Raw genomic sequence first — 24573 nt, forward strand, 5'->3', positions numbered from 1 at the left:
AAACCAGCCATGGGTGTGAGTGGTAATAGAGGTGGTTTTAATTTTTCTAAGAAATACCTCATATGTGTTGTCATCAAAAGGGGAGGGGGAAGGGAAAGAATATGGTCTCCCTTATGAAACACACCACATTGAGAAATTGTTGATTCTTGGGTCAGGAGGTGGAACTCCCTGCATAGCTCAGATCTTTCAAGCAGAAGAAAACAGTTGCTGTCAGTCCTTGCAATCCACACACTCTTTGGCCCCAAAACGATTGCCAGGGCATTGTGCCGGATCATACTCATTTAGGTCGAAGGCACTGATCCTTCGGTTGTTCAATGGTTGCACAGGACGGTAATTATCCTGCATACGCCGATTTTCTTCTTTGGTGGTAAAAAAGAGTGAGTTGGCGAATTTCTTCACCTAGAAGGGAGAAAAACAGGAGAAATGGGAGGAGGAGGAAGAGGAAAGGAGAGTAGCACATACAAGCTCAGGAAACCCATGCAGCAAAAGGACCAGTGTCAAATGTCTAAAGTCGAACTTGAGTGCCTGGGGATCGAGGTGGCCTTCCGCCATGAAAGCTCTCTCCAAGCGACTGTGAAAGGAGACACTGCCTACTGACCTAGAAGTTTCCGTTGCTGTTGCCAAGCCCAGATCTGTAAAGATTCTGTGTGGCCTCCTTGGAAGGTAAACCCTAACTCTAAGGAAAACCTTGTGCAGGAAGGACCCAACCTAGCCCGCTCACCGAAGCATTTCTGGAGATTTTGAGGAGCTCCCCAGAATCCCTTATAGCACCTCACCAGGGGACTTCCCTGGTGACCATGCTCATTCTTTGGAGAATGTGGCTCAGCAAGGTCATAGATAATCTGGGCTGCTAGTAAACTTAGTTGACATCCACACTGGATGTGCATGGCTTCCACCAGAGAATCTTGAGGACTAGTCTATTAAAGGGTGCAAATAATAGCTCTGCAAGGTGTAAACTACAGCCCCCAGGATTCTTTGGGGGAAGCTGTGTATTTTTGAATGTGTGTCAGATGTGCTTTAAATGTGTGGTGCAGATGCACCCCACTATTGTGTGAGGCACTGGTGGGGCGGGACACATGAGAGTCTCAAACCAGGACTCCAACTGGGCACCAGCACCTCACTATCTGTGCTACCTAGCGTCACATTGTTCCTGCCACAAACCTTGCAGGCTGAGATGTGTTTCTCAAAGGTACCTCCTAAGGGGATGCCCCACCACTTACCTGACAGAGCCCTCAGTCAGCTGGTCTCACAGACCAATCAGGTTCCACCAGGCCCAACAAGGGCAAGGTGTGGAACTAGGAGGCCAACTCTGAGCAGGCCCTATCTTACTTGTATGAGGAGAATCCTGTCAGGCTGAAACACCTGCTTCTCTTCCTCTACATTGTTCCCTTTGGAATTTGACCCCCTGCCTTTCTGTCTTGGGTTACACTCTTGGCCTTTGGCTCTTCTGATGCCTGAGTCCTCAACCCTTTCCCACCTTGGACCATGTAATTCACCTTAACCCCTATGAGAGCTGACTTCTCAAGGAAACCTGATTGCTTGGAGCTGGAACTCCTTACGAACTCTGAAATATTGTGTCCCTTTTGTAAGGGACTTTGGGATAGTACCATCTGATTTTACATCCTTATGAACTAACTAACTGATCACCTTCCACAACAATCTACGAAATATAATAAAAACAGCAAAAATGGTTAGGAAGCAGCATAAAAAAAACCAACAACCCAGAAATCAGTTTAAAAACTATATGAAATGGACAGCCAAGGCAGAGACCTATTCGCCCAGGTGGGAAAGCTTGTTGAAACAGAAACAGCCTCATCTTTTCCCTCAGAAAGTGCATATAATTGGCACCTGCTTCTGGTCAACAGAGGACTTTGTTCCACAGAGGAGGGGCTGCCACAAATAAAACCCTGCTCCAAGTTATTGTGGAGCAGGCGTCGAATTCCTTTGGGACTTGAAAGAGAAATTCTCCTGCACCTTGCAGTGACCTATTTGGGGTCGGGGATCTGAACGTGAGGGTGTTGTTTGTGGTGGCGATCTTGTGATCCATGTTTGTTTCCTAAGAACCCACGAATCAAAATGCCTAGGCCTCAGTCCGCTCTGACCCCAGCAGGCTCCATTCAGTGAACCTAATGATTCAATCCCTCCAGCTGCCGCCACCCCCACCCTTCCTCAAAGAATAGATGACACCCACTCACCACATAGGGATGCACCTTGATGACCTTAGGAAAGACAAACCAGGTCACAGCTTCAGAGCAGTTGGGAGTGGTGAGGGAGCCCTGGTAGCGGTAATACTTGTCCGTAATGTTAACGGTGTCTCTACCTCCTGGTCTCAATAAGTCCGAAAGAGAAAATTCCCCATTCAGTGGCACAGAGTTACCTGGGGAAAGACAAGAAAGGTGAGAGGCCTGGTAGAAAGAAAGATCCATTCATTTTCTAAGAAATGGGGGCAGGGTGGCGGAATGGGGGAACCTCACCTTTTTCTGGGATTCTGCGCAGGCTACTAGCCAGAAAATTCCATACACTGTCAAAAGGAGCCTCAAAGGACTTCTACGGGGACAAGAAAGGTAATGGCATTCGTTACAGGAAATTATCTCTATGAGCTTCTTGGCCTCCTCCATTCCAGAGGGCTGAGCTCTAAGCAGCCCACAACAGCCCCCAGGGGGTTCAGGGGCTCCTGTACCAATCCAGCCTTTGACTGCACAAGCATGGGCCACTCTGTGCTGTTCCTCACCTGTATGAAGAATCCCAGGACAACAAATCCCTCTGGGTCCTTCGCCGCTTCTTTGGCGCTTATGCCATTTTTAGTGTGAACGACGTGGAGCTGGTGCAAGAGAAGGGAAAAGAAAGGGAAGGGAAAGTGAGAACGGTATTTCTAAATTATGCCAGAGAGAGAGCAGGAGTAAGATTCCTGGATTTAGTTCAGTGGGTAGCAGTGAACTATCTTGCTGGCCGCTCTGGATAAGAGGATGCTAGACTAGACTAGATGTGTCTTTGGTTCAATCCATCAGGACTCTACTGAGTGCAAAGCAGATTCCCTACGGCTGAGCCACACACCTTCCACGTAAACTCAGGCATCCTTGGAGTGCTGTTGCTCCCTTTGGAGACGCGAGCTATGATTAGCAGTTGTGCTGCCTCCTCTGGGAGTCAGTCTGCTCCCAAAGTGCTCTGCTTGCATATTTGGCGTGGGTTTGAAAGCAGCACCAGATACAACCCCATAAATCTCCAGGATGCTCTCTCATCCAAAAGCAACTAAACTCTGCATTGCCCATAGATTTATCACTGCTGTCAAGAGCACTTAGTAATACTACAGCTGGTTATTATATTGTATCCTCCTTTCCAGAAAAGCAATAGATTGCCCCAAGCCCTTGAAAAATAAGTAGCTATGTGCATTTTTTTAATCTGGCTGTTGTGTTCTGTAAGAGCTCCTTCAGATTATCGGAGCATTCATCCCTATTTGCTTGCACCAGTTAAATCATGCCCGGTCTTTTATTGAGCATGATTTCTGATTTGTTTACGGGGTGGTTTGATGATAATGAGTGTTCATCCTGCAACTTGATTTCCTTGTGAGGTGTTTCCCTTAATCATTAGTTCATCCCACACTTTTCAATGCATTCCCTTTCACATCCCAAAGTACAAAACATCTGCTGGAAAGGGATTTGCTGTGTTAAAATGACAGAGTGTTGCTTTAATCCACTTCAACTGTGCAAACCTAAAGTTCTAGGATGCACTTGAATCCCTCCTGCATGATACTGACAGCCCAAAGTAAGGTTACCAGACGTCCCTGTTTCCCGGAGACAGTCCCCAGATTTACAAATCAGTTCCCTGACAAAATCCACTGAATTCGACTGAAGTTGAAAAGTGACCCCGGATTCATTGAAAAAAATCTGATAACCTTAACCCAAAGGCACCCTTACTCCCCCAGCTAGCCTAGGAGCTGTGACATCATACATTTGCAAGCACACTGTCTGCTGAAGAGGAAGGTCTGCCCTGGAATGTTTGCCTTTTTTGCTCAGTGTTTCTCAGAATTGGATAGGGAGATACAGCATATAAACAAGCGAGAGCCCAGAGTTTCCAGGAGCCTTAATTGCAGCCTCAGTGGAATTCTTAAAAAGGAAGAAAGTGTGGGTTAACCTTTGCTTGATGCAACATTGCATAACCTCCCTGCAAACTAATCAAAATGAACACTCATCAATAAACAGCCAGTATCATCTAAACTCCCCACGAACTTAGTGGAAACAATTCAAGACGAAGGCTCAATAAACAAGCCATCTGGCAGTGGCAGACATTGGGGTCTCAATTTTCAGTGACACCCAGTGCAACGCCAAAATTCAGCGACCCTTCGCCTTTTGTGCTCCATTCCAAATCATATCTGCAGCGTCCCCTGCAGCATCTCTGAGGCCCCGCGCCCAAACCAGTCTGCATCTGGAAGTGGCCAAGATCTAAACGGCCTCAGTCCAGTGTACCTGAAGGAGCGTCTCCACCTCCATCATTCTGCCTGGACACTGAGATCCAGTGCCGAGGGCCTTCTGGTGGTTCTCTCGCTGCGAGAAGCCAAGTTACAGGGAACCAGGCAGAGGGCCTTCTCGGTAGTGGCACCCGCCCTGTGGAACGCCCTCCCACCAGATGTCAAAGAGAAAAATAACAACCAAACTTTTAGAAGACATCTGAAGGCAGCCCTATTTGTATTTTAGTGTTTTGTTGAAAGCCACCCAGAGTGGCTGGGAAAACCCAGCCAGATGGATGGGGTATAAATAATAAAAAATTATTATTATTATTATTATTATTATTATTATTATTATTATTATTATTAAAGCACAGCCTGAACACCAGAGAGCGGAAAATGACATTTATAGGTCCAGGGCAGCAGAACAATAATAATACAGTGGTGTCTCTCAAGACGAAAAGAATCCGTTCTGTGATTCTCTTCGTCTAGCGGTTTTTTCGTCTTGCGAAGCAAGCCCATTGACAGATTAGTGGATTAGCGCTATTAGCGGCTTTTAGCGGCTTTTAGCGGCTTATCGGATCAGCTGATAAGCGGCTTAGCGGCTTAGAAAAAGGGGGGAGGGGGAAAAAAACCGCAGGAACTCGCAAGACATTTTCGTCTTGCGAAGCAAGCCCATAGGAGATTTGTTTTGCGAAGCACCTCCAAAACGGAAAACTCTTTCGTCTAGCGAGTTTTCCGTCTTGCGAGGCATTCGTCTTGCGGGGCACCACTGTATTTGGGCTAAAATGCTCAGCTGCTGTGGACTGCAGCTCCCATCAGCTCCTACCAGCATGGTCAACTGTGGGGGTTGATGGGAGTTGTAGTCCGCAAATGTCCGCAGGGCACCACCAGGCTGGCTACCCTAGTCTGCCCATTTGTTGCTCACTCTCATCGCTGCTTCCCCCGCTCTCCCAGATGGCTCACCTCCATTGAGTAGTGCTGGCCATTAATGGCATGTTCTGAGCCTGCGTGGTGGTTGGTGCCAAAGTGGAAGTGGAAGGACTTCAGGTGGTACTTGGCCGGGAGGCTGGGGCTGGAAACGGTGGCTCCTTCCTTCATCTCAACATCAGCTGCAATGGATCCAAGAAACAAAGCAAGCATTGAGTTGAGATGGCTCCTTTGATTTTAAAAAAGAATAATAACGTTTCCAGGATTCCCACCACCAGCGAGGCAAAATGCTGAAGCTGAGTTGGCACCGGGGCTGGTCCATTGTTAAGAGATGGCTCATGTAGTCAGAATGGTGTGCTCAGAAAAGACCAGACTAGGTGGCTGTGTGTGTGCTCTGTACAATTAAAACACATTTCCACTCCCTGAGAATCCTGGGAGTTGTAGTTTGCAAAGGGTGCTGGGAATTCATAGAATCATAGAATTGTAGAGTTGGAAGGGATCCAAAGGGCCTTCTAGTCCAACCCCCTGCGATGCAGTAATAAATTGTAGTTCAGAATTGTAGTTCTGTAAAGGTTAAGCTACAGTTCCCAGGATTCTTGAAGGAGAAGCAAACACACTTTAAATGTGCATTAAATGTATTGTGCGTATGCATGTGGTGTTTGGGAAGGCAGGTCTGTTAGGGAGTCATTCATCCAGAAACAGGAAAAAGATTTCAGAACGGTCGTATATAAGTGGGAGTGGCACTCTGAACACGCGCAGCTTCAGCTGGAAGTGCCAATCAAAGGAGAACTTTCATTTTCGCTTTTTGCGGACGACTGAGCAACAAATGCTGTCTGCAAACTGATGTGTCATGACCGCCGATAGATTGTGTCTGCCTAGGTCGTTCCCAAAGAGGAAGAGGGACTGAAGCTTATGTATGCCGTTACAGCTATTGCTATAATGATTGTAAATAGTGCTATCGTGATGCATTTATGACCAGTCAAGCAGTAAATCACTTGACTGAGTTTTACAGCGTCTGTGGGTGTTTCATCTCAAAGTGTAACTTCAGTTGCTGACCACTGCTTCCAGAAATGCTGCTAAATGGACGAAAGCTGCTAACGAGATGCCTACACATGAGTATTCTCATGCAGCAAAAGTGTGATGGACTATGACCTTTAATAAGGTCTCCACTGAATATCTAAAATCAGGGGCAGGGGAACTTTCTAGCCCAGCAATCTAGATCTTTCTGTCTCCACCACTCCGTCAGCCAACTCTGCCATCATAATGACATCTGGTGATTGACAAGTGGGTGATACCACCCACCTGTCAAAGTTTGCCTGCGGGGGTGGGGGAGGGGAGATAGTAACCGTGCAGGATTCAGGTAAGCAAACAAGCAGGGCTGAACTCCAAGTGCATCAGCTGATAGGCATGGGGTTCAGTCCTTCTTTCTGTAGGACTTAGGGATGTGAAAGAATTCTTCCCCTCCCCCAAAGAGCCAATCCAGTCATATGTCAGTTATGGGACAGGTAGACATCAGGGGCAATGGCAGGTGGGTGTGATTAAGAGAAAATGGCCTTGCGGACCAAATGCCTAAAATGTATTTTGGAAGGGTGCAATTTGGAGGGAAGAAGTGGAGGGGGGGATGAGTGAGCTTATCCTTTCACCCCATCCACCACTTTCCTCACTCAGCTGCTTCCCCCCCTTCCCTCCCCCAGCTTGGTTTTGCTCTGTGCTGATAGGACAGTCTAGTTCTGCAGCGGCTTAAGTAGTTCTGTGACGTCTTTCGATTTAGGAAATCATCAAAGCTTATTTTTCAAGTCTCCTGAATTTGTAGTTGTGCATTTGCTGATGCCGTGATCCTACGAAGTACTGCAGGGCCAAACTCCGCTTCTTGGCAAATGGCTTTATCTGCATCTTAGATTATGTACAGACGGTTTAATAACACCAGTTGTTCGCTGCCCTTTAACTGATGGCTGGCTATAAAGAAGAGAGACAGGAACCTCTGTACGTCATAGACAGAGTACATGTCAACTTCTCTCTCCCTGGGGCCAGTTTACCTATGAGATTTTCCTTACCCAATATATTCTTGCTCAATCCCTTTGATATGCAGCACTGGCCATGTTACTAGGTGGTGCATGACACCCATTCTGCACTTGTGAGGAATCTATATTTTAGCGTGGCAGCCTCCACACTTGCGAACACCCTGACTACAGTGGTACCTCGGGTTAAGTACTTAATTCGTTTTGGAGGTCTGTTCTTAACCTGAAACTGTTCTTAACCTGAAGCAGCACTTTAGCTAATGGGCTACACTTGATCTTAGCCAAAAGGCCGAGAAGCGATGCCACCACTTTAGCTAATGGGGCCTCCTGCTGCTGCCGCTGCGCCGCCGGAACACAATTTCTGTTCTCCTCCTGAAGCAAAGTTCTTAACCCGAGGTACTATTTCTGGGTTAGCAGAGTGTGTAACCTGAAGCGTCTGTAGCCTGAAGCATATGTAACCCAAGGTACCACTGTATTGACATCAGGCAGGCGCTGTCACTGTACACGTTTTGGAGAATGCTAAAACCTTTTCCATTTAGACAAGACTACCCAGATATGTGGGGAATCGGGTGGCGCTGTGGTCTAAACCACTGAGCCTCTTGGGCTTGCTGATCAGAAGGTTGGCGGTTCGAATCCATGCAATGGGGTGAGCTCCTATTGCTTGGTCTCAGCTCCTGCCAACCTAGCAGTTCGAAAGCACACCAAAAGTACAAGTAGATCAATAGGTACCGCTCTGGTGCGAAGGTAAACAGTGTTTCCATGCGCTGCTCTGGTGTCAGTGTTCCTTTACACCAGAAGCGGCTTAGTCGTGCTGGCCACATGACCCGGAAAAACTGTCTGCGGAGCGGACAAATGATGGCTCCCTCTGCCTGTAAGGCGAGATGAGCACCGCATCCCCAGAGTCGTTCAAGACTGGACTTAACTGTCAGGGGTCCCTTTACCTTTTTACCCAGATATGTAGAATGCCGCCATGCATTTTAAAATCTGTTTTCATCTTATTGTTGCTTTAAAAGACTTGGCGGAGCCCATTTAACTGGTGGCAGCAACCTTCCAATCCACCACCCTCCTGATGTCTGGGATCCCCGCTCCCATCAGCCCAACAACTTGGCCAATAGTCAGTGATGATGGTAGCTGTAGTCTAGCAATGCCACTATCTGGGTCTCCCCACTGTGTTGAAGCATAGCTGTGAAGCCACCAGCTCCCATGGAGACACAGAGAATAACGCACCTGCGGTCAGAGTCCCAATTTCAAGATCCCTCCCAATGCCTTCCACATTGCCCGCCGTTGCTTGTCGCCTATACTTACGGTAGTCTCCTTTGTTCAAAAGCTCTCTTGGCCTCCGACGGTCCTCATAGCCGGACAATGTCAAGGGACCCAGACAGGAATCAGGCTGTGTATACCTGGTGACAATGTTGATGGGAGACTGCTTCTTGCCATTGCACTGGCCCAGGCGTCTCCATGTAGGGGGGCCTAGGGAGAGGGAGGCAGAAGCAGGTGTGGAGCCAGCGAGGAAGAGGAGGAGCCCAAGGCAAAATTGAGTATTGCCTTCCCTTTGGACAAGACAGCTTATCGAAGCAGAAAGGGTGACTGTTGGCCTTCCAGTACCATATAGACACGCACTCTATTGATTAATCTGGGGGTCACGACCTGATCCTGCACACCCAGTCTTCCACAGCAACCAGCATCTTCACTCCAACCATAATTGTGGACTGAAGTTGCAAGGGTGGGGAAGAATTCGCTCTTCTGGGAATTGGGAAGGGTATCATTCTAAGGAAGGGCTGGGGAACTGGTTTTAACCTCTTGGTTGAAGGTGTCACTAAAACAAAAACATTTTCTTCCTTCATCCTGGCAGGAGTTTCTGGAATCCTACCAAACTGAGCAGGGTTTGACCCCCCCCCAATTGTCGGCTGACGAGCAAGGGGTTAAATCCTGCTGCTCTGGCTGTGCACACCTCTTCGCTGCTGGAAGAAGATTTAACCCCGCCCTCCTGAGAAGGTGTCCTCCCACCCATGCAGGATTTAACCCAGCCCTATCAAGTGACGTCAGCTGGTGGGCGGTTGGGAAGATGGCTTTGTGGGTCAAACTCCAGCTTCTGGCCGGCAAGGATTGGCCAATGGGCTGGAGGTTCCCCATTCCTGGCCTAAACTCTAATTTGGATTGAACAACTGCTCAAATTCCTACCCATTTGTCCCACTTCAATATGGAAAACTTGGAACTGCCAATAGGGAACCAGGAACCAATTGGGAATTTCAAACTGGCATTATTGAATTGGTGGCCTAGTTTGTGCTGAGGCCTCTTTCAGGCTGAATATGGCTCAGCCCTGCTTCCTGCCTAGCAGATTAAACAGGCTGCTCTGTGGGAATGAGAGTTTGAAGCCCCATTAGGCCTGCTACCCTTTCTGTGCCTCAGCGATCGAACCGCACTACTGGAGAGAAATAGTCTTTACTTCTTACACTGGGAGATACTGAGCTTGTGGATGAAACCAAGGAATGCTGTTTTGCTTACCACAGCTTGGCTTGTCATAGCACCATTTCTCTGTATGAGAAAGAGAGAAGTGTTAGCAGATGGGAGTCCGTAGAGAAAAGAAGCCCGATAACACTTTACTGAAAAAGAACAACAACAGAGGTTTTGTCTTTCTCAGTACAAGCCTTATACTTAGCAGGAAGACATTCAACCAGGCACACAGAGAGGAAAACTCCCTCCAAACTACACAGCCAATCAGAGTATGTGCTACCTCAGTGAAGATATTGCAATTCTGCTTGGTTACTAAGCAACACCTCCACCCATCACCCTCTTGGCTAGTTGACTTTAACATTAATATAATTGACCCTTAAACTACAAACTGAATGACCCCTGCACTTCAAACAAGGACAGAAATTTTGTATTATATTAGAGACTTGAGAATATTGCACACACATCTTTCTGCCTTATTTCCGTCTATAAGGCAAGAGAAGACCGGGGCTGTTTATTGTTGCCACTGTATGAAGTGAAAGCAGCTCAGCTTCACCCAACTTTCTGGCCCCCATTACAGCCATTTCTTACCTCCACTTTTTCCTGCTCTACACACAGAGACAGAGGAAGATGGGGGAGAATTTCATTTGGTTAGTATTTTTATCTGAAACCCCACCCCACCCTTAATTGCATTTTCCATAATAGTAAGTGAGCTGGAACACAACTAGCTTTCTACATTCACACCTCTCTGAATTTTGTAATGCAATTGTCCAGACAAATAATGTGGAGAAAAATGAGTATGTTGGGGAGAAAACATGGATCAAAATGCATCGGTTTCCTCTCCTTTCTCTGGTTTAACATGAGATGATAAGATTGCAGAACCCAGTAAATCCCCAAGGACTGATGCAACACTTTCTTCCACAAAACTAATCCGAAACTCTGGCCCCATGAGCCAAAGAAATGAGCCCTGGACTCTATGAACCTTCAGTCTCCGACCAGAGACCCATTAACAACACATCTGCACCATACATTTAAAGTACTCTGATATCACTTCCCCCAAAGAATTCTGGGAGAATTCAGTCATGGCCTCCCCCAAAGAATTCTGGGAGCTGTGGTTTGTTATGCATAATGAGAGTCACAAGGAGGCCCCTTATCCTGAGCTACAATTCTCAGAGCAGTTTAACCATCAAATCCTTCTTCCCGGGGAATTCTGCGCTCCAGAATTTACCGTCGTACTTTGCCGCAGAGGCTTACCTTCACAGCTAACATAGGATCCTCCCAAAAGCAGCAACATCACTAGATGTGTGATTGGTTTCAGCGTGGGAGCCATGATTGCTACCTGCGCAGAGAGGGCATGTTAGCAAAAGACTTCTCCCACTCAGCCTTGTCCAACCCTCAGCACCAAAGCAGTGCAGGCGCCAGCCCCGTTCACAGCCACTTTCCTCGGCTATGTGATCAGTGTCGCAATTTAGCAGAAGAGCAGCCCTACTGGATGAGGCCCTAGTCCAGCATCTTGTTTTCACATTGGCCAACTAGATGCCTCTGGGAAGCCCAGAAACGCAACAGGACCTCTCCCTCCCCACGTGTGATTCCTAGTGGCTGGTAGGCAGAGGCACAACATCTTCAATAGTGGAGGGGGAGCACTGTCCAGGGGTGGACTTTGGCTTCTCGAATTTCAGTGGCGCCCTGCGTGACACTAAAATTCAGGACCCTCTCCACCCCACCTGCCTCTCACGCTCCGTTCTACATCATTGTTGTTGTGCTAGCACCCAGTGCAACCGCAACAGTTGTGCCATCCCAAATCCACCTCTGCCTTGTCTGCCTCCACTTGGAATTTTCAGAACTCTGATGCCCAACTATGAGCCAGCTTATCTAAGGCAGAACAATTGTCTTAGATCGACACCAGCCCATGCATGAAGTCTCTCATCCATTTACTTATCACCAGGATCTCCTATGTGCTAATTAGCTCAACAGCAATTAACTTCAAATTTCGCAACAACAAATTTTGAATGTGGAAGGTTAAAGGGAACAAAAGGCATTCGCGTAATATTTCCATATGCCCTTATGCAACTTGGAGCGGCCTGAGGGGAAATTTGGGTAGGATCCTTGTTGAGTGATCAGCCTGGGTGCTCCTGGCTGATCAGGGGATCACAGAGCTGCTATATTATATTATTATTATTATTATTATTATTACTACTACTACTACTACTACTACTACTACTACTACTACTACTAGATTACCCCTGCTTTTCAGCCATGATTGGTTCCCAAAGTGACCTACAGCAATTAAACAACATATAAGAAGATACCAAGGCTGGATCTAGACACATCAAAGATGCTTTTCAGTTTAAAGCGTTGTAAATTGAAACAGGGGAAAACGGGACTCCACGTTGCCATCTTGGTGGCACAACGTTATATTGCACATGCAATGTACCGTATTTTTTCCTCTATAAGACTCACTTTTTTCCCTCCTAAAAAGTAAGGGGAAATGTTTGTGCGTCTTATGGAGCGAATGCAGGCTGCGCAGCTATCCCAGAAGCCAGAACAGCAAGAGGGATTGCTGCTTTCACTGCATAGTAATCCCTCTTGCTGTTCTGGCTTCTGAGATTCAGAATTTTTTTTTCTTGTTTTCCTCCTCCAAAACTAGGTGCATCTTGTGGTCTGGTGCATCTTATAGAGTGAAAAATACAGTATACAAATCACTTTAGAGCTGAGTCCCCAGTATAAAATATTGAGAGCACATTGAGTACAGAACCATAGGAAGGGACCCTGAGCATAGTATTTTACTGTGTATAGTATTTTACTCTGACACTGTCAATTGATGGCATTATCTAGGTTCCAGGAGCCTTCCTCCAGAAGGAAGGTGCAGGGAGGAGATGCGGAGAGAATCAGGGCTTGGCTGGAGCTGAAGAAGGCATCTCACAAGAGCAACCTCTTCATTGATCTACACCAAGAATGGGGAACCTGCAACCCTCCAGAAATGTTGCTGGACTTTAACTGTCGTAATCCCCAACCATTAACTACACTGACTGGGGCTGATGGAGTTGGACGATGACTGGAGGGACACAGGCGTCCCATCCCTCATCTACAGCCCTGTATGGCTTCTAGTCAGAGAAAAGCATTTGGGAGACACCAAAAGGTCCTCCCGTCTGGCCCTACACTTACCCAAGGGCAGCAGCATAATATACCCACCCACAACACATACGCAACCAAGCTGTGCAAGCTTCTAGACCCCATTGTGCCACAAGCTGAAGGCTGGGGGACTGAAGAGAGGCACAGACCAGGAGATCACCTTATGACAGACAACAGAGGAGGAGGAATTAGCAACACACACACACACATATCTTGCAAATCCTAGAGATTCTCCTGCCCTTGATCTCTACACCAGGAGAATGCCTCCCCGTTCTTACCTTCTATACCAGAGTCGCCCTGCGTTGTTGCCGAATCCTCTGGGAGTTGCTTCTTTCCAGAGATATACTACTTCAAATATGGGCCCCTCCCCACGGAGGAGGGGAGCAGTGGATGAGAAAGATGGGTTACCCAAGGGTGGCAATTGGACACACCCTGTAGCACAAGAGATACCTAGTTGAGGACAAGACAGATAGGCACTCAAGAGGAGGTGCCAAGTGCGGTGATGAACAGGTTGACAATGTACTCTATGTGCACTTTGCATACGGCAAGGAAGTCATCATATATAAAATTAAGTGGCTGGTCATCTGATTTTTTAATTGAGAAATCTCTCTCTCTCTCTCTCTCTCTCTCTCTCTCTCTGACATGTCATCTTCGACGTTTTGTTTTTAATTAGTTTGAGACTTCAGAATATAGAACATTCCCTATCAGGGTCATCTGCATGGTGCAGGTGCAATCTGTTCCATTATCATCAAGTGGGAAAGTGCTGGTATTTAGGAAGGATGGTCCTGCTTTACCATGAAGTATCGTGAAGCAGCGGGACGCAGGCGGCACTGTGGGTTAAACCACAGAGCCTAGGGCTTGCCGAACAGAAGGTCGGCAGTTCGAATCCCTGGGACGGGGTGAGCGCCTGTTGCTCTGTCCCAGCTCCTGCCAACCTAGCAGTTCGAAAGCACATCAAAGTGCAAGTAGATAAATAGGTACTGCTCCAGTGGGAAGGTAAACGGCGTTTCCGTGCGCTGCTCTGGTTCACCAGAAGCAGCTTAGTCATGCTGACCACATGACCCAGAAGCTGTACACCGGCTCCCTCGGCCAATAAAGTGAGATGAGCACCACAACCCCAGAGTCGGTCACGACTGGACCTAATGGTCAGGGGTCCCTTTACCTTTACCTATCGTGAAGCAGCAGTTTGGGGCAACAGGAGACTCCATTTCCCTGCTCTCCTTCGCCCTTTTCAGTTTGAAGCAGCAGGGTCTGTTTAGCTTTTTATTCTTGGGCGGTTTGACGTTTTGAGATATGTTAAAGGACTATTTGTTCTCCGTTTTTTAAACCAAAGTTGGCTCGGGTGCATTAAACCCTCTTAAAAGTGCCATTGAATGGCTGAGACAGGGCCATACTTCTGAGGTCAGAGCATCTGTGCCACATACAGAAGGCCCCAGATTCAATCCCTGGTGTCTCCAGGCAGGGCTGGAAAAGATCCCTGCCTGAAATCCTGGAGATCCACTAGCCAGTCAGCACAAACAATCCTGACCTAGATGGACTGGTAGTCTGACTTTGTATAAAGGTAGCTTATTATGTAAGAGAGACTGGAACAAGGGCAGAAGTTGGGCCTACAGTGAGATACGGCAGCTGCCTCAGGCAGATCTGGAGACCATTAAAGACAGTGGAGGAGAACGTGATACACTGGGTAGAGGGTTGGACCAGGCCATGGAAAGCCAGGGCTCAAATCCCCACTCAGCCACAAAGCTCACTGGGATGACCTTGGGCCAGTCACTGCCTCTCAGCCCAACCTACTCACAGGGTTGTTGTGGGGACAGAATGGGGAGGAGAAGTTTTGTATGGCACCTTAAGCTCCTTGGAGGAAGGGCGGACTATAAAGGGATGAATGAATGATTAAATAAATAAGCATAGCCTGTTGGATCAGGCCGGTAGCCGATCAAGCTCAGCATCCAGTGGCCAAGCAGATGCCCATGGGAAACCTGCCAGTGGCACCCCTGGCACAACAGCGCCCTCTTCACTCCCGCAATTCCTGGAAAGTGGTATTCAGAAACAGGCTGCTTCTGACAGCAGAAGTAAAGACAGAAATGTCTGACCCGCAGGGCACAGGGAAGCAAGCGACTGAGGTAGAAAACCCAGGTGGTTTTCTGCGGGTTGACATTTGTTCTAATTCAGCAGTAAACTGTGTGTTTTCCTGGGGGAAGCAGCGTGACAAAAGAAATACCTCTTGGGCTCATGCCTAGCAATCACAAGACAGAAGAAGAAGAAATCAGGGGACAAAGGGAAGTGTGGATGAGCCCTAATTAATTTATTGTCTGTCGGCTTTTTGGTGCTTGCTAAAGGCGCTCCTCTTTTGAGCAAGCCTTCCAAAGGGAGATCTTTATGCCAGATGCTATCTGTATTGGGTTTGAATTGATTTTATGTATGCACTATTGTTGTCTTAAACTCCTTCCCGCCCGTGTGTGTGTGTGTGTGTGTATGTGTGAAGAGAGAGAGAGAGAGAGAGAGAGAGAGAGAGAGAGAGAGAAAGAAAGAAAGAAAGAAAGAAAGAAAGAAAGAAAGAAAGAAAGAAAGAAAGAAAGAAAGAAAATGAGTGAATCAGTGTGTATCTCACCAGCAGGTCCCAGGCCATTTAAAACTCAGAACTAAACATTTAAATATGCCCCTTCCCTATGCCCTTTGCATCTTGTCCACTATTTCAGACAATAACAAGCATTGTGGCTTTCTTTCCCTTTCTCTGCTTTTCTTAAAAAACCAGCACTTGACAACCAGAGGAAATTCCAGGGCCACCTGTTTAAAACAAAAGGCAGAACCCCAAAACCTCAGGGCGCCATCAGCCTAAGCCTCCTCATTATGCTTTAATAACCGGGACTTTACGGGAAACATTGGCGGAGAGAATGCAACCCCAAATACGTCCTCAAGTGCAAACCACCCACACAAACACTCACTGTTTGCACACAGTGGCAATTCTACAGCAGCGTACCCAAGGCGGAAGGAAGAATCTGCTAAATCTTTCCTGGATGAGGTTGTGTTGTGCCATTCCTGGCAGTTGCAAAGGCTTATTGCCAGGGATTATGAAGGATTAGACCTTGGAACCTGCTTCCTATGCTCAGGGCACCAACGTGAAATACAAAGATTTTGAGCGTGTGATGTGTCTTTCCCATATACATCCCATGCCATCTACACCATTAGCCAAAGTGAGAACCCACCTCAGGTCAAGCTGAGAGCCAGTGGTGGGTCCCAACACACCCGCTGAAGCCCAGTGATCTGGAGGAAAACAAGACCCCCACACGTTAGAGGGTATGACTTTCCCATAGACATGAACCCTGCTATTTTCAGTTTCCTTCCATTTCTAGTTCCCAGTCTTAAATTCAGTTCTTCACATTTCCACATCAGCTTGCGAATGCATTTTTAAAAGTGTGCATGAAAATTTGTCCGTATGTTTTGCATGCAATGTTTCCTAATACACACAATTTTGACAAATACAATAGTGGGTTATTTTCACTATTACAGCCACACTTTCCCCTAGCATAAGCATTTTGTACACATTACTTGGTTGGAGAATTGCACTGCAAAACTTGGAAAAGTGAAAATTTCAAAGGGTGAGTGTGTTCCAGTTTGCATGTCGTTTCAGAAAGTATGAATTAGGGAAATTTGCAGTTAAATATGAACTGTATCAAATGGCACCCCACTCCCCACTGTTGGATCAGTATCCTCTTTGTTTTAGCACAGCTCCTGTGCCTTGTACAGAAGGATACGACAAAAGTTCAACAGGATCAGTTTTTTCCACCATAGAGATGCAATTACAGTGTAAGTGCAGTTGGAGATGAAGGGGAAACTTGACCTGTTGAATTTCTGCCTCTTTTTCAGTTGCCTAAAGGCACAAGAGCCAAGCAAGGGGGTAGAAGCTGGCAACCTTACATGCGTACCAGTTTTAATTAGCGTTGGTTCAGCACATCCTGTGGTCGAATCACAAACCTACCACATCAACCTTAATTCATTTGTTTCAGTCACAAGCCATAACAAATTGCATATGGGTTCAAAATGGGATGTTAAACAAAATGTACAGAACTGTGGGGAAACTTTTCATAACTTTTCATAAGATACAAAAGTAAATCTCTTGTGACAAAAATTGTGAAACCATATGGCACAGTGTACGTGTTGATCCAAATGGCAGTAGAAAACATGTCTACACATTTTGTCCCATTTTTAGCTGGTGGGAATACAAAGATGGGCAGTTTTTGAGTAACCTCTTCATTATCTGAAAGCAAACAAACTTAGTGGGGTGTTTTTACAAGTCTGACCATTTCAAACATGTCATTTTAACAGCCCAGGGAGCAAAGCATTCTAAACATGTTCAGTTATAATACAACTAAGCAGGAACTGCAGTCCTTCCCCACAAATACGATGCCTCAAATTATTTTTATTCTGATATCCATCCTCTAACACAATAGGTATTTGTTGCAGTCTGAGAGGATGAGAGCATTTCTGAAGGAAATGACTGAACAACTGAAACCATGACTGAACAACCAGGAGGCTGCCATAGTATTACTCCAGAGAGATCATCGTTCTCATCTATTTCTTATACCCAGAACATTTGACTGGGTTGCCCTAGCCACGCTGGGCGGTCTCCAACAAAAATACAGGAAAAACAACAACCACCATTTAAAGCTTCCTGAAACAGGGCTGCCTTCAGATGCCTATGAAAAATTATCTAGCCATTTAACTTTATGACATCTGCTGGGAGGGCATTCCACAGGATGGGTGCGATTACCAAAAAGGCCTTCTGTCTGATTCCAGATCAAGGGCCTGGAAACCAAGCCTTATGAGGAACAGTTGAAGGAACTGGGTTGTTTAGCCTGGAAAAGAAGAGACTGAGGGGAGATATGATAGCCGTATTCAAATATCTAAACGGCTGTCACATGGAAGATGGAGCAAACTTGTTTTCTCCTGCTCTGGAGGGTAGGTGATGAACCAATAGCTTCAAGTTACAAGAAAGGAGAATTTGACTAAACATCAGGAATAACATTTTGTTTTTTGTTTTGTTTTTTTATTTCATAATTTTTTATTCATATTTGCACATATATACAGGAAAAACATAAACAAAAAATCCACCACATACCTTATACAAATTATATCCACTTCACAAATCATAAATAAAATACATAACTGAGTTAGTCTCAACTGATCCTTGGACTTTCCTCCACTCCTTTGGTAAGTATTGAATAAATTATATAGTTGCGTACTTTTTAACTCTTTTACATAGGCCTTTCCCGCTGTTAGAGTTATTTCAACCCCGCCAGTGTCACCTGAACTTTAGATTCCATATACACTAAATATTTCTTCCAGTTGTCATGAAATTTCTGTTCATCTTGGTCCCTTAATCTTCCTGATATTCTATCAAGCTCAGCATAATTTATCATTTTAACCTGCCACTCACTTATGTTAGGTATTACTTCTGATTTCCAATTTTGTGCTAGCATAATTCTTGCAGCTGTCGTGGCATATAGAAACAAGGTCTTATCTTCTTTTTTAATTTCTTTACCGACCATTCCTAACAAAAAAGCTTCTGGCTTTTTGGGAAATGTATATTTCAATATTTTTTTAAGGTCATTATAGACCAATTCCCAAAAGCCTCTCACTTTGCAGCACAACCACCACATATGGTAGAGGTCACCTTCTACCTCTCTACACTTCCAGCATCTTTTATCCTTCAACTTATAAATCTTCGCTAATTTCACTGGTGTATGGTACCACCTGTAGATCATTTACATCAGGAATAACATTTTGACAGGAAGAGCTGTTGGACAATGGAACTGTCTTCCTCGGGAGGTTGTGAACTCCTTCCTTGAAGCTGGATCTCTCTGACACCTTCGTACTAATCCCCGATGCCACCCCCACTATCCGCTGCCTGAAGCAACCACTGCACTTTCCCTAATGGTAGGGCTGGCCCTGTAGTCCAGATCTGGAATAACAATGGTGCTACAAAGTATCATGCATTCTCTGAAACAATCCTCCCACCTTTGTGGTCTGGCTGGAGAAGATTGCTCAGGAAGGTGAGCAAAATGCTGAGTTCTAGCCAGGAGGAAAGGCTGCCATTTCAGTTGCCCAGGTGGAAGGCGAGAGGTCTGCCCACCTGTCAGGGCCCGACAGCTGCCCTGATTCTGCCTCACCCCTATGCCCTCGCTAGCCTGCAGCTCACCCATCTTAACCAACAGGTAGTTCTGTCCACAACTGCCTCTCTAAAGGCACCCAAAATAGCAAGAAATGAAGCTGGAAGCAGCAGCACTGAAGGAAGAGCCACACTTAAGTTATAAAAGACATATTGAGACCATATAGAGTTACAGTGGTACGTCGGGTTACATACACTTCAGGTCACATACACTTCAGGTTACAGACTCAGCTAACCCAGAAATAGTACCTCGGGTTAAGAACTTTGTTTCAGGATGAGAACAGAAATCGTGCTCCAGCAGCACACAGGCAGTGGGAGGCCCCATTAGCTAAAGTGGTGCTTCAGGTTAAGAACAGTTTCAGGTTAAGAACGGACCTCCGGAACGAATTAAGTACTTAACCCGAGGTACCACTGTACAGGCCATGCACTTAAAGCAGAGGTTTTATTGCTGCTATATTTATTGCAGGTTCTTTGGAATCCCTTGTGAAAAAAGGAGGGCCAAAATATCATTCACTCAAATTGACACACCAGACGGCTATTCAAAGTCATGGGATCCAGGAAGGTTTGAGGCCAAAACTGCATGCAATGCTGTGCCAGCTTCACCTTAATGTTTGTTCTGTACGTTATTATCGCTTCAGGCCTTCTGGCACTAAAGAATGGTACTAGAATCAGGGATGATTCTAGTACTGCCAGCAGGTCCTGGTTCCAGTCTGTAGTGTAGCGCCAAATTTAGAAGTGTGGGGTCAGAAGTGCCACGCCCCATCTAAGATTATACAATCTTATAATTATATAATAGCAGCAGTAATTAGGGGTGTATTGCAATGATCAGATCTTCATGTGTTGCCTTTCAGCTAGCTCTATTACTTCCTGTGCACCTACAGAAAACTGGAGTGCTCCAAAATCATCTTCTGGATTGTCCTAAATTGCGTTTTCCACAAAGTTCCATTGTGTGGAAAAGAACTTGCATGCTGTTCTCTTGAAACTGAAGCGCCTTGTGTTTCCAGGGTTCATAAACGCTTCATTTGGAGCTTACAGTGGCTCCCCTTTCATGTTGATTGGGCAGCTCTAGGAGACAGGGACCCTCCTGCAGAAACAGTAATGGGTCTCTGACACTGGGCCACTATACCACTGGTACCGTTTAATCCCATTTAATTTAATCCATTTAATTTTGAGCCTCTGAGGGTTAGAACAATGGAGATGCAGAGTTTATGTGTTTTCAAGGAGAGAAAGAAGTTCTTCTGGTAACAACAGAGAATGGTGTTCATGATCATGACTGCTGGCATTTGTCAGCAGATCAGGAAGAGAAGTGCAGCAAAGCAAGTTTGCACAGAGGTATGGATGGGAAAGAAATTCAGTTCGGATTTAATGAAAATTCACACTTTCTGAAACATCGCCCACACTTCCATTTGTCCCATGCTTTCTAGGTACAAGTTTGAGATGTTTTACTTTTGTCCTGCCTCTTTCCCCTGGAAAACCCGCTGTCTACTGCTGAATTGGAACAAATGTCCATCGGGACTGACATTTGTTCTGATTCAAAAGTAATCAGTGGGTGGCAGGATGAAAGAAAAACCTCTCAAACTGGTGCCTAGAAAGTACGGTACAAACAAGTGTGGATAAGCCTAATATGCAAGCTGAAACAGGTGTACTCTGCACTCTGCACCTTGAAATCTTGTGATGCAATTCTCCAGCCAAAAAATGTGTGCAAATTTGTGTGATACGGGAAAGGATGAATTAAAATGTATAGATCTGCAAAAAATAACACATATAAATGCATTCTGCTATGGGAAAATGCGTGCCAAAACATGAATATCTGTCAGGCTTCAGGGAATCAGCTTCTTCCCCCGTGGCCATAAATGAGCAGATCAGACAAAAGGGAATTCTTACCAATTACGGTAGTTTCTTTAATAAACACAGTGAAGGACAAAAGAAAGCATCTTCCCAGAATGGTGGTTTGGTCTGACAATATCAGAACAAACAGGAAATAGAATGTGTGTTTTAGGAAAAAATTGCATTCATATTTGCTCATGATAACTTCACCACAACTGATGCAGAAATGCAGAGAAATTTTAAGACAGGGGGGGGGGGAAATAAGCAACAGAGAAAATGAAATTGGCAGATCTGTCCATCCCTACACAAAGGAAAACGAAAGCTCAGGGAGACCACCACTTGCTGTGTGGGGCAAAGGCATCTAGTGGCTCTCAGCTTATTGGATAGGAGCATGAGCTGGCTCCTCAGACATCCTTGTCCTGTTTGCCTCCAGAGAGTAGGTCACTCACCCACCACCTTTTTTGAGAGCTCACACCCTGAACTTTGGAGAGCAATTATAGTTGCTGCACACGTTGCAGTCAAGAGTTGCTATATCAAGAGCTTTTAATTCCCCTTCTGAGGGAGTGCCAGCAGGAAGGCAGATTCTTGATGAGGTGCCATGAAGCCCGGCCGGGCAAATGCCAGACAAAATTGCCAGTATGTTCCATCATTTTGCAATTTTCAACTGTACCACCTTGCCAACTGCAAAGGTATACCAAGGAGAGCAAAAACCACGTCAGTCTTCCAAAGCATCTTATATTTGCCCCTACAAAGTTGGGGGTGGCGGGGGAATGGGTTCAGGCTTGGCTCTGGCAAAAAAAACCCACTTCCAATCCTCAGATAATAATCTTGTCACTACTCACATGCTCAGAGAGAGAACAGGGAATGACAGCAAGGATGTGGGTGGCGCTGTGGTCTAAACCACTGAGCCTCTTGGACTTGCCGAGAAGAGGGTCAGCTGTTCGAATCCCCACAACGGAGTGAGCTCCCATTGCTCCATCCCAGCTCCTGCCAACCTAGCAATTCGAAATCATACCAGTGCAAGTAGACAAAAAGGTATCGCTGTAGCGGGAAGGTAATCAGTGAGTCCGTGCGCTCTGGCTTTTGTCACAGTGTCCCGTTGCACCAGAAGCAGTTTTTAAATGCTGGCCACATGACCCAGAAAGCTGTCTGCAGACAAACGCCGGCTCCCTCGGCCTGAAAGTGAGATGAGCGCCACACCCCATAGTCGCCTTTGACTAGACTTAACCGTCCAGGGGTCCTTTACCTTTTTACCTTTCTGGGGGTCAACAGTGGTATGGGCCTCAGCAACTGCCCAAAGATGCCTACCTCTGGTGCCAATCCTCCCTTCCTGCTAGGCTTCTTCCTCCCACCACTCACAGGATTTCATTCAAAAATAAATTTCAAAACAAAGGATTGTAAAAGACAAGGGCACATGATGCAGCCTCTGTTGATTTTCTATATTGCGAATCCAGAATGACGTGTTCCCCTGCTTCCCTCAGTTTTTGCAAAGCATACTTTCGCTAAGGTGGGATGGGTGCAGGAGAAGTTAGTCTCAGATCCACATGATGCATTAGTAATAACTAACTGAACTTACACCGAATTCAGTGGAACTAAAGAGCGACTAACTTCCTCTGGATACAACTCAGTTTACTGAAGCATATACTCTTCTGAGTCTTAAAGCCAAAATAGATATTGTTGAGAGGTGAGGCTTTTTTGGAGGGGATTAGGACGTATGCCTGCATCCCTTCTAATTCCTGAATCCAGCAAGAGCTAAAATCTAAACAGAGGATTCAGTTGCTGGAATAGCCAGGTCAACTTCTTGGTGAGTTTAGCTCCTAAGTGTGGGTCAGTATGGTAACAAAGGAAGCATAGGTGCCAACTCCCTAGGACCCTGGTGCCCGAGCACCCACAAAATTCCCCATGAAGGAGCCGGGCACCCACAGATTTCAGTGCCAGGGCCATGCACGCTGCACGGCACCCACTATTGCAAGGCCAAGCTGGCACTCCTGAGAGGAAGTGGCTTTGAGACAGGGGGCAAGGGGGTGGGCCCTCTCCCTCACTCAGCTGGTAGTGAGAAGGGCAAGAACCAAAGTTATGTGTGCAGGAGCTGGGCTAGAAGCAGGCAGATGCCTGAGAGTGAGAGCTGTGCCTGATTTCTGTTGGAATCCAAGGCTGTGGCTATGGGAGAAGCAAGACCTTCTGGGGTGTTAATGCTGTGAGCTGCTCCATCATAGGCTCAGGTTGTATATAGTTGTAAATAAACCATATATCTTAAAGACACCACCGTCTCCGTTGTGCCTCATTCCAAAGAAAGCAAATGCTGGGTAACCGCCTGGAATTTTGCACCACTCGGGAGACTGGGGTGGCGTGAAACACTATGATATTTGACGCATATGTTACCCTTGTATTGTTGTCGCTTTCAAAGGAAGCTGCCTTATCCTGAGTCAGACTATCGAGGTCAGTATTGTCTGCACAAATAGCAGCTCTCCCGGTTTCAGGCATGAAACCTCACCCAACCCTACCTGGATCTGAACCTGGGACCCTCTGAATACTAAGCAGATGCCCTACTGCTGAGCTATAGCCCTTCTTCTAAATAAATAGCTAGAGGGGGAGGGGGAATAAGATGGGGGTGGGGAGTTTTAATCATTTGCCCCCACCTTCTGCCTGCTATTTGCAGTACAAGGAAAGCTCCCATTGGTGAATAGCTGACATGGAGGTTTGGATTCCAGCTGGGACCACGGTGAGGTCAAGGCGTTAGAAAGCAACCCCTGCTATGTTACAGCCCTGATCCAGCTTCTCCCCAACCCAACTGTTTAAAATCTCGTTAATATTCCATTTTTAGCTCATGTTTCAAATTCTCATTATTCTTTAATGCAATAATCAAATTTACTCATTGATTTAAAAAAAATCCTAATAAAGCCAGCGGAGGTGATTATAATAACCTTTAATTTTTAAAGTTGCACCAAGAGACATATTTATTGGGGGGGGGGGGGAGTTCTCGATGTGATCTCAAAAAAGTTTATAATCTGCTATGCCTGCCCTGTAGGGTTTATTTAGTTTGGAAATGGTGAGTAATTAACCGTAGGGCACAGCCAACCGTATTTTAATTAAATCTGCCCTTTCTTGCTTGGGAGGGAAGGAGGGAAAGAAGTGTATGAACTTGCCAGCATGGAGAACAGACTCTTAGAAGTATGGAGGTGAAAGGGGTCGTTAGCTGGGGAAGCCAGTTGCAACCCTAAAGCGGCTAGTAACCAACCTGTACCTAACACAATCCAGACAACAACATGCCAAGCGGGAAAGGTAGAGGCGCTGGCTGCTTCCAGACAACCTGCCTATTGAGCATTCATCCTGCTTTTTTTGCAAGGAGGTTAGACATTGGCCATTTTGGGAGCACTCTGCTCAGCGGCATCTACATGACGGTGCCAGTGCGACCATTAGGCAAAGTGAGGTCTCTGCCTCAGGGGGGAGATGCTGTGGGGTTGGCAGGCACTGTTCCTCCTGTGCCTTCTAACATGCATAGGACCGCAAAGCAGAAACAATTAATCATGGACCCAGAAGAAGAAGAAACTGTGGGGACCAACATGGGAATAAACCCCTTAAGTACCTTTATGGGCACCACTTTCTAC

General features: G+C 46.2%; 1 protein-coding gene across 1 annotated transcript; it reads right to left on the reverse strand.

Annotated features, from left to right (window-relative positions):
* Window positions 1–14: 14 nt before the first annotated feature.
* LOC309517585 (carbonic anhydrase 4-like) lies at window positions 15–13405 on the reverse strand. The gene is made up of 9 exons (XM_082196805.1): window positions 13251–13405; window positions 11095–11179; window positions 9895–9924; window positions 8695–8859; window positions 5408–5553; window positions 2732–2821; window positions 2475–2547; window positions 2196–2377; window positions 15–399 (listed from the first exon to the last, which is right to left on the reverse strand). The coding sequence occupies exons 2-9, from the start codon at window positions 11168–11170 to the stop codon at window positions 211–213; spliced, it is 951 nt and encodes a 316-aa protein (XP_082052931.1). The 5' UTR covers window positions 11171–11179; window positions 13251–13405; the 3' UTR covers window positions 15–210.
* Window positions 13406–24573: the final 11168 nt, after the last annotated feature.

This window comes from Podarcis vaucheri (assembly GCF_965113315.1).
Source record: "Podarcis vaucheri genome assembly, chromosome: 13".
Classification (NCBI taxonomy): Eukaryota; Metazoa; Chordata; class Lepidosauria; order Squamata; family Lacertidae; genus Podarcis; species Podarcis vaucheri.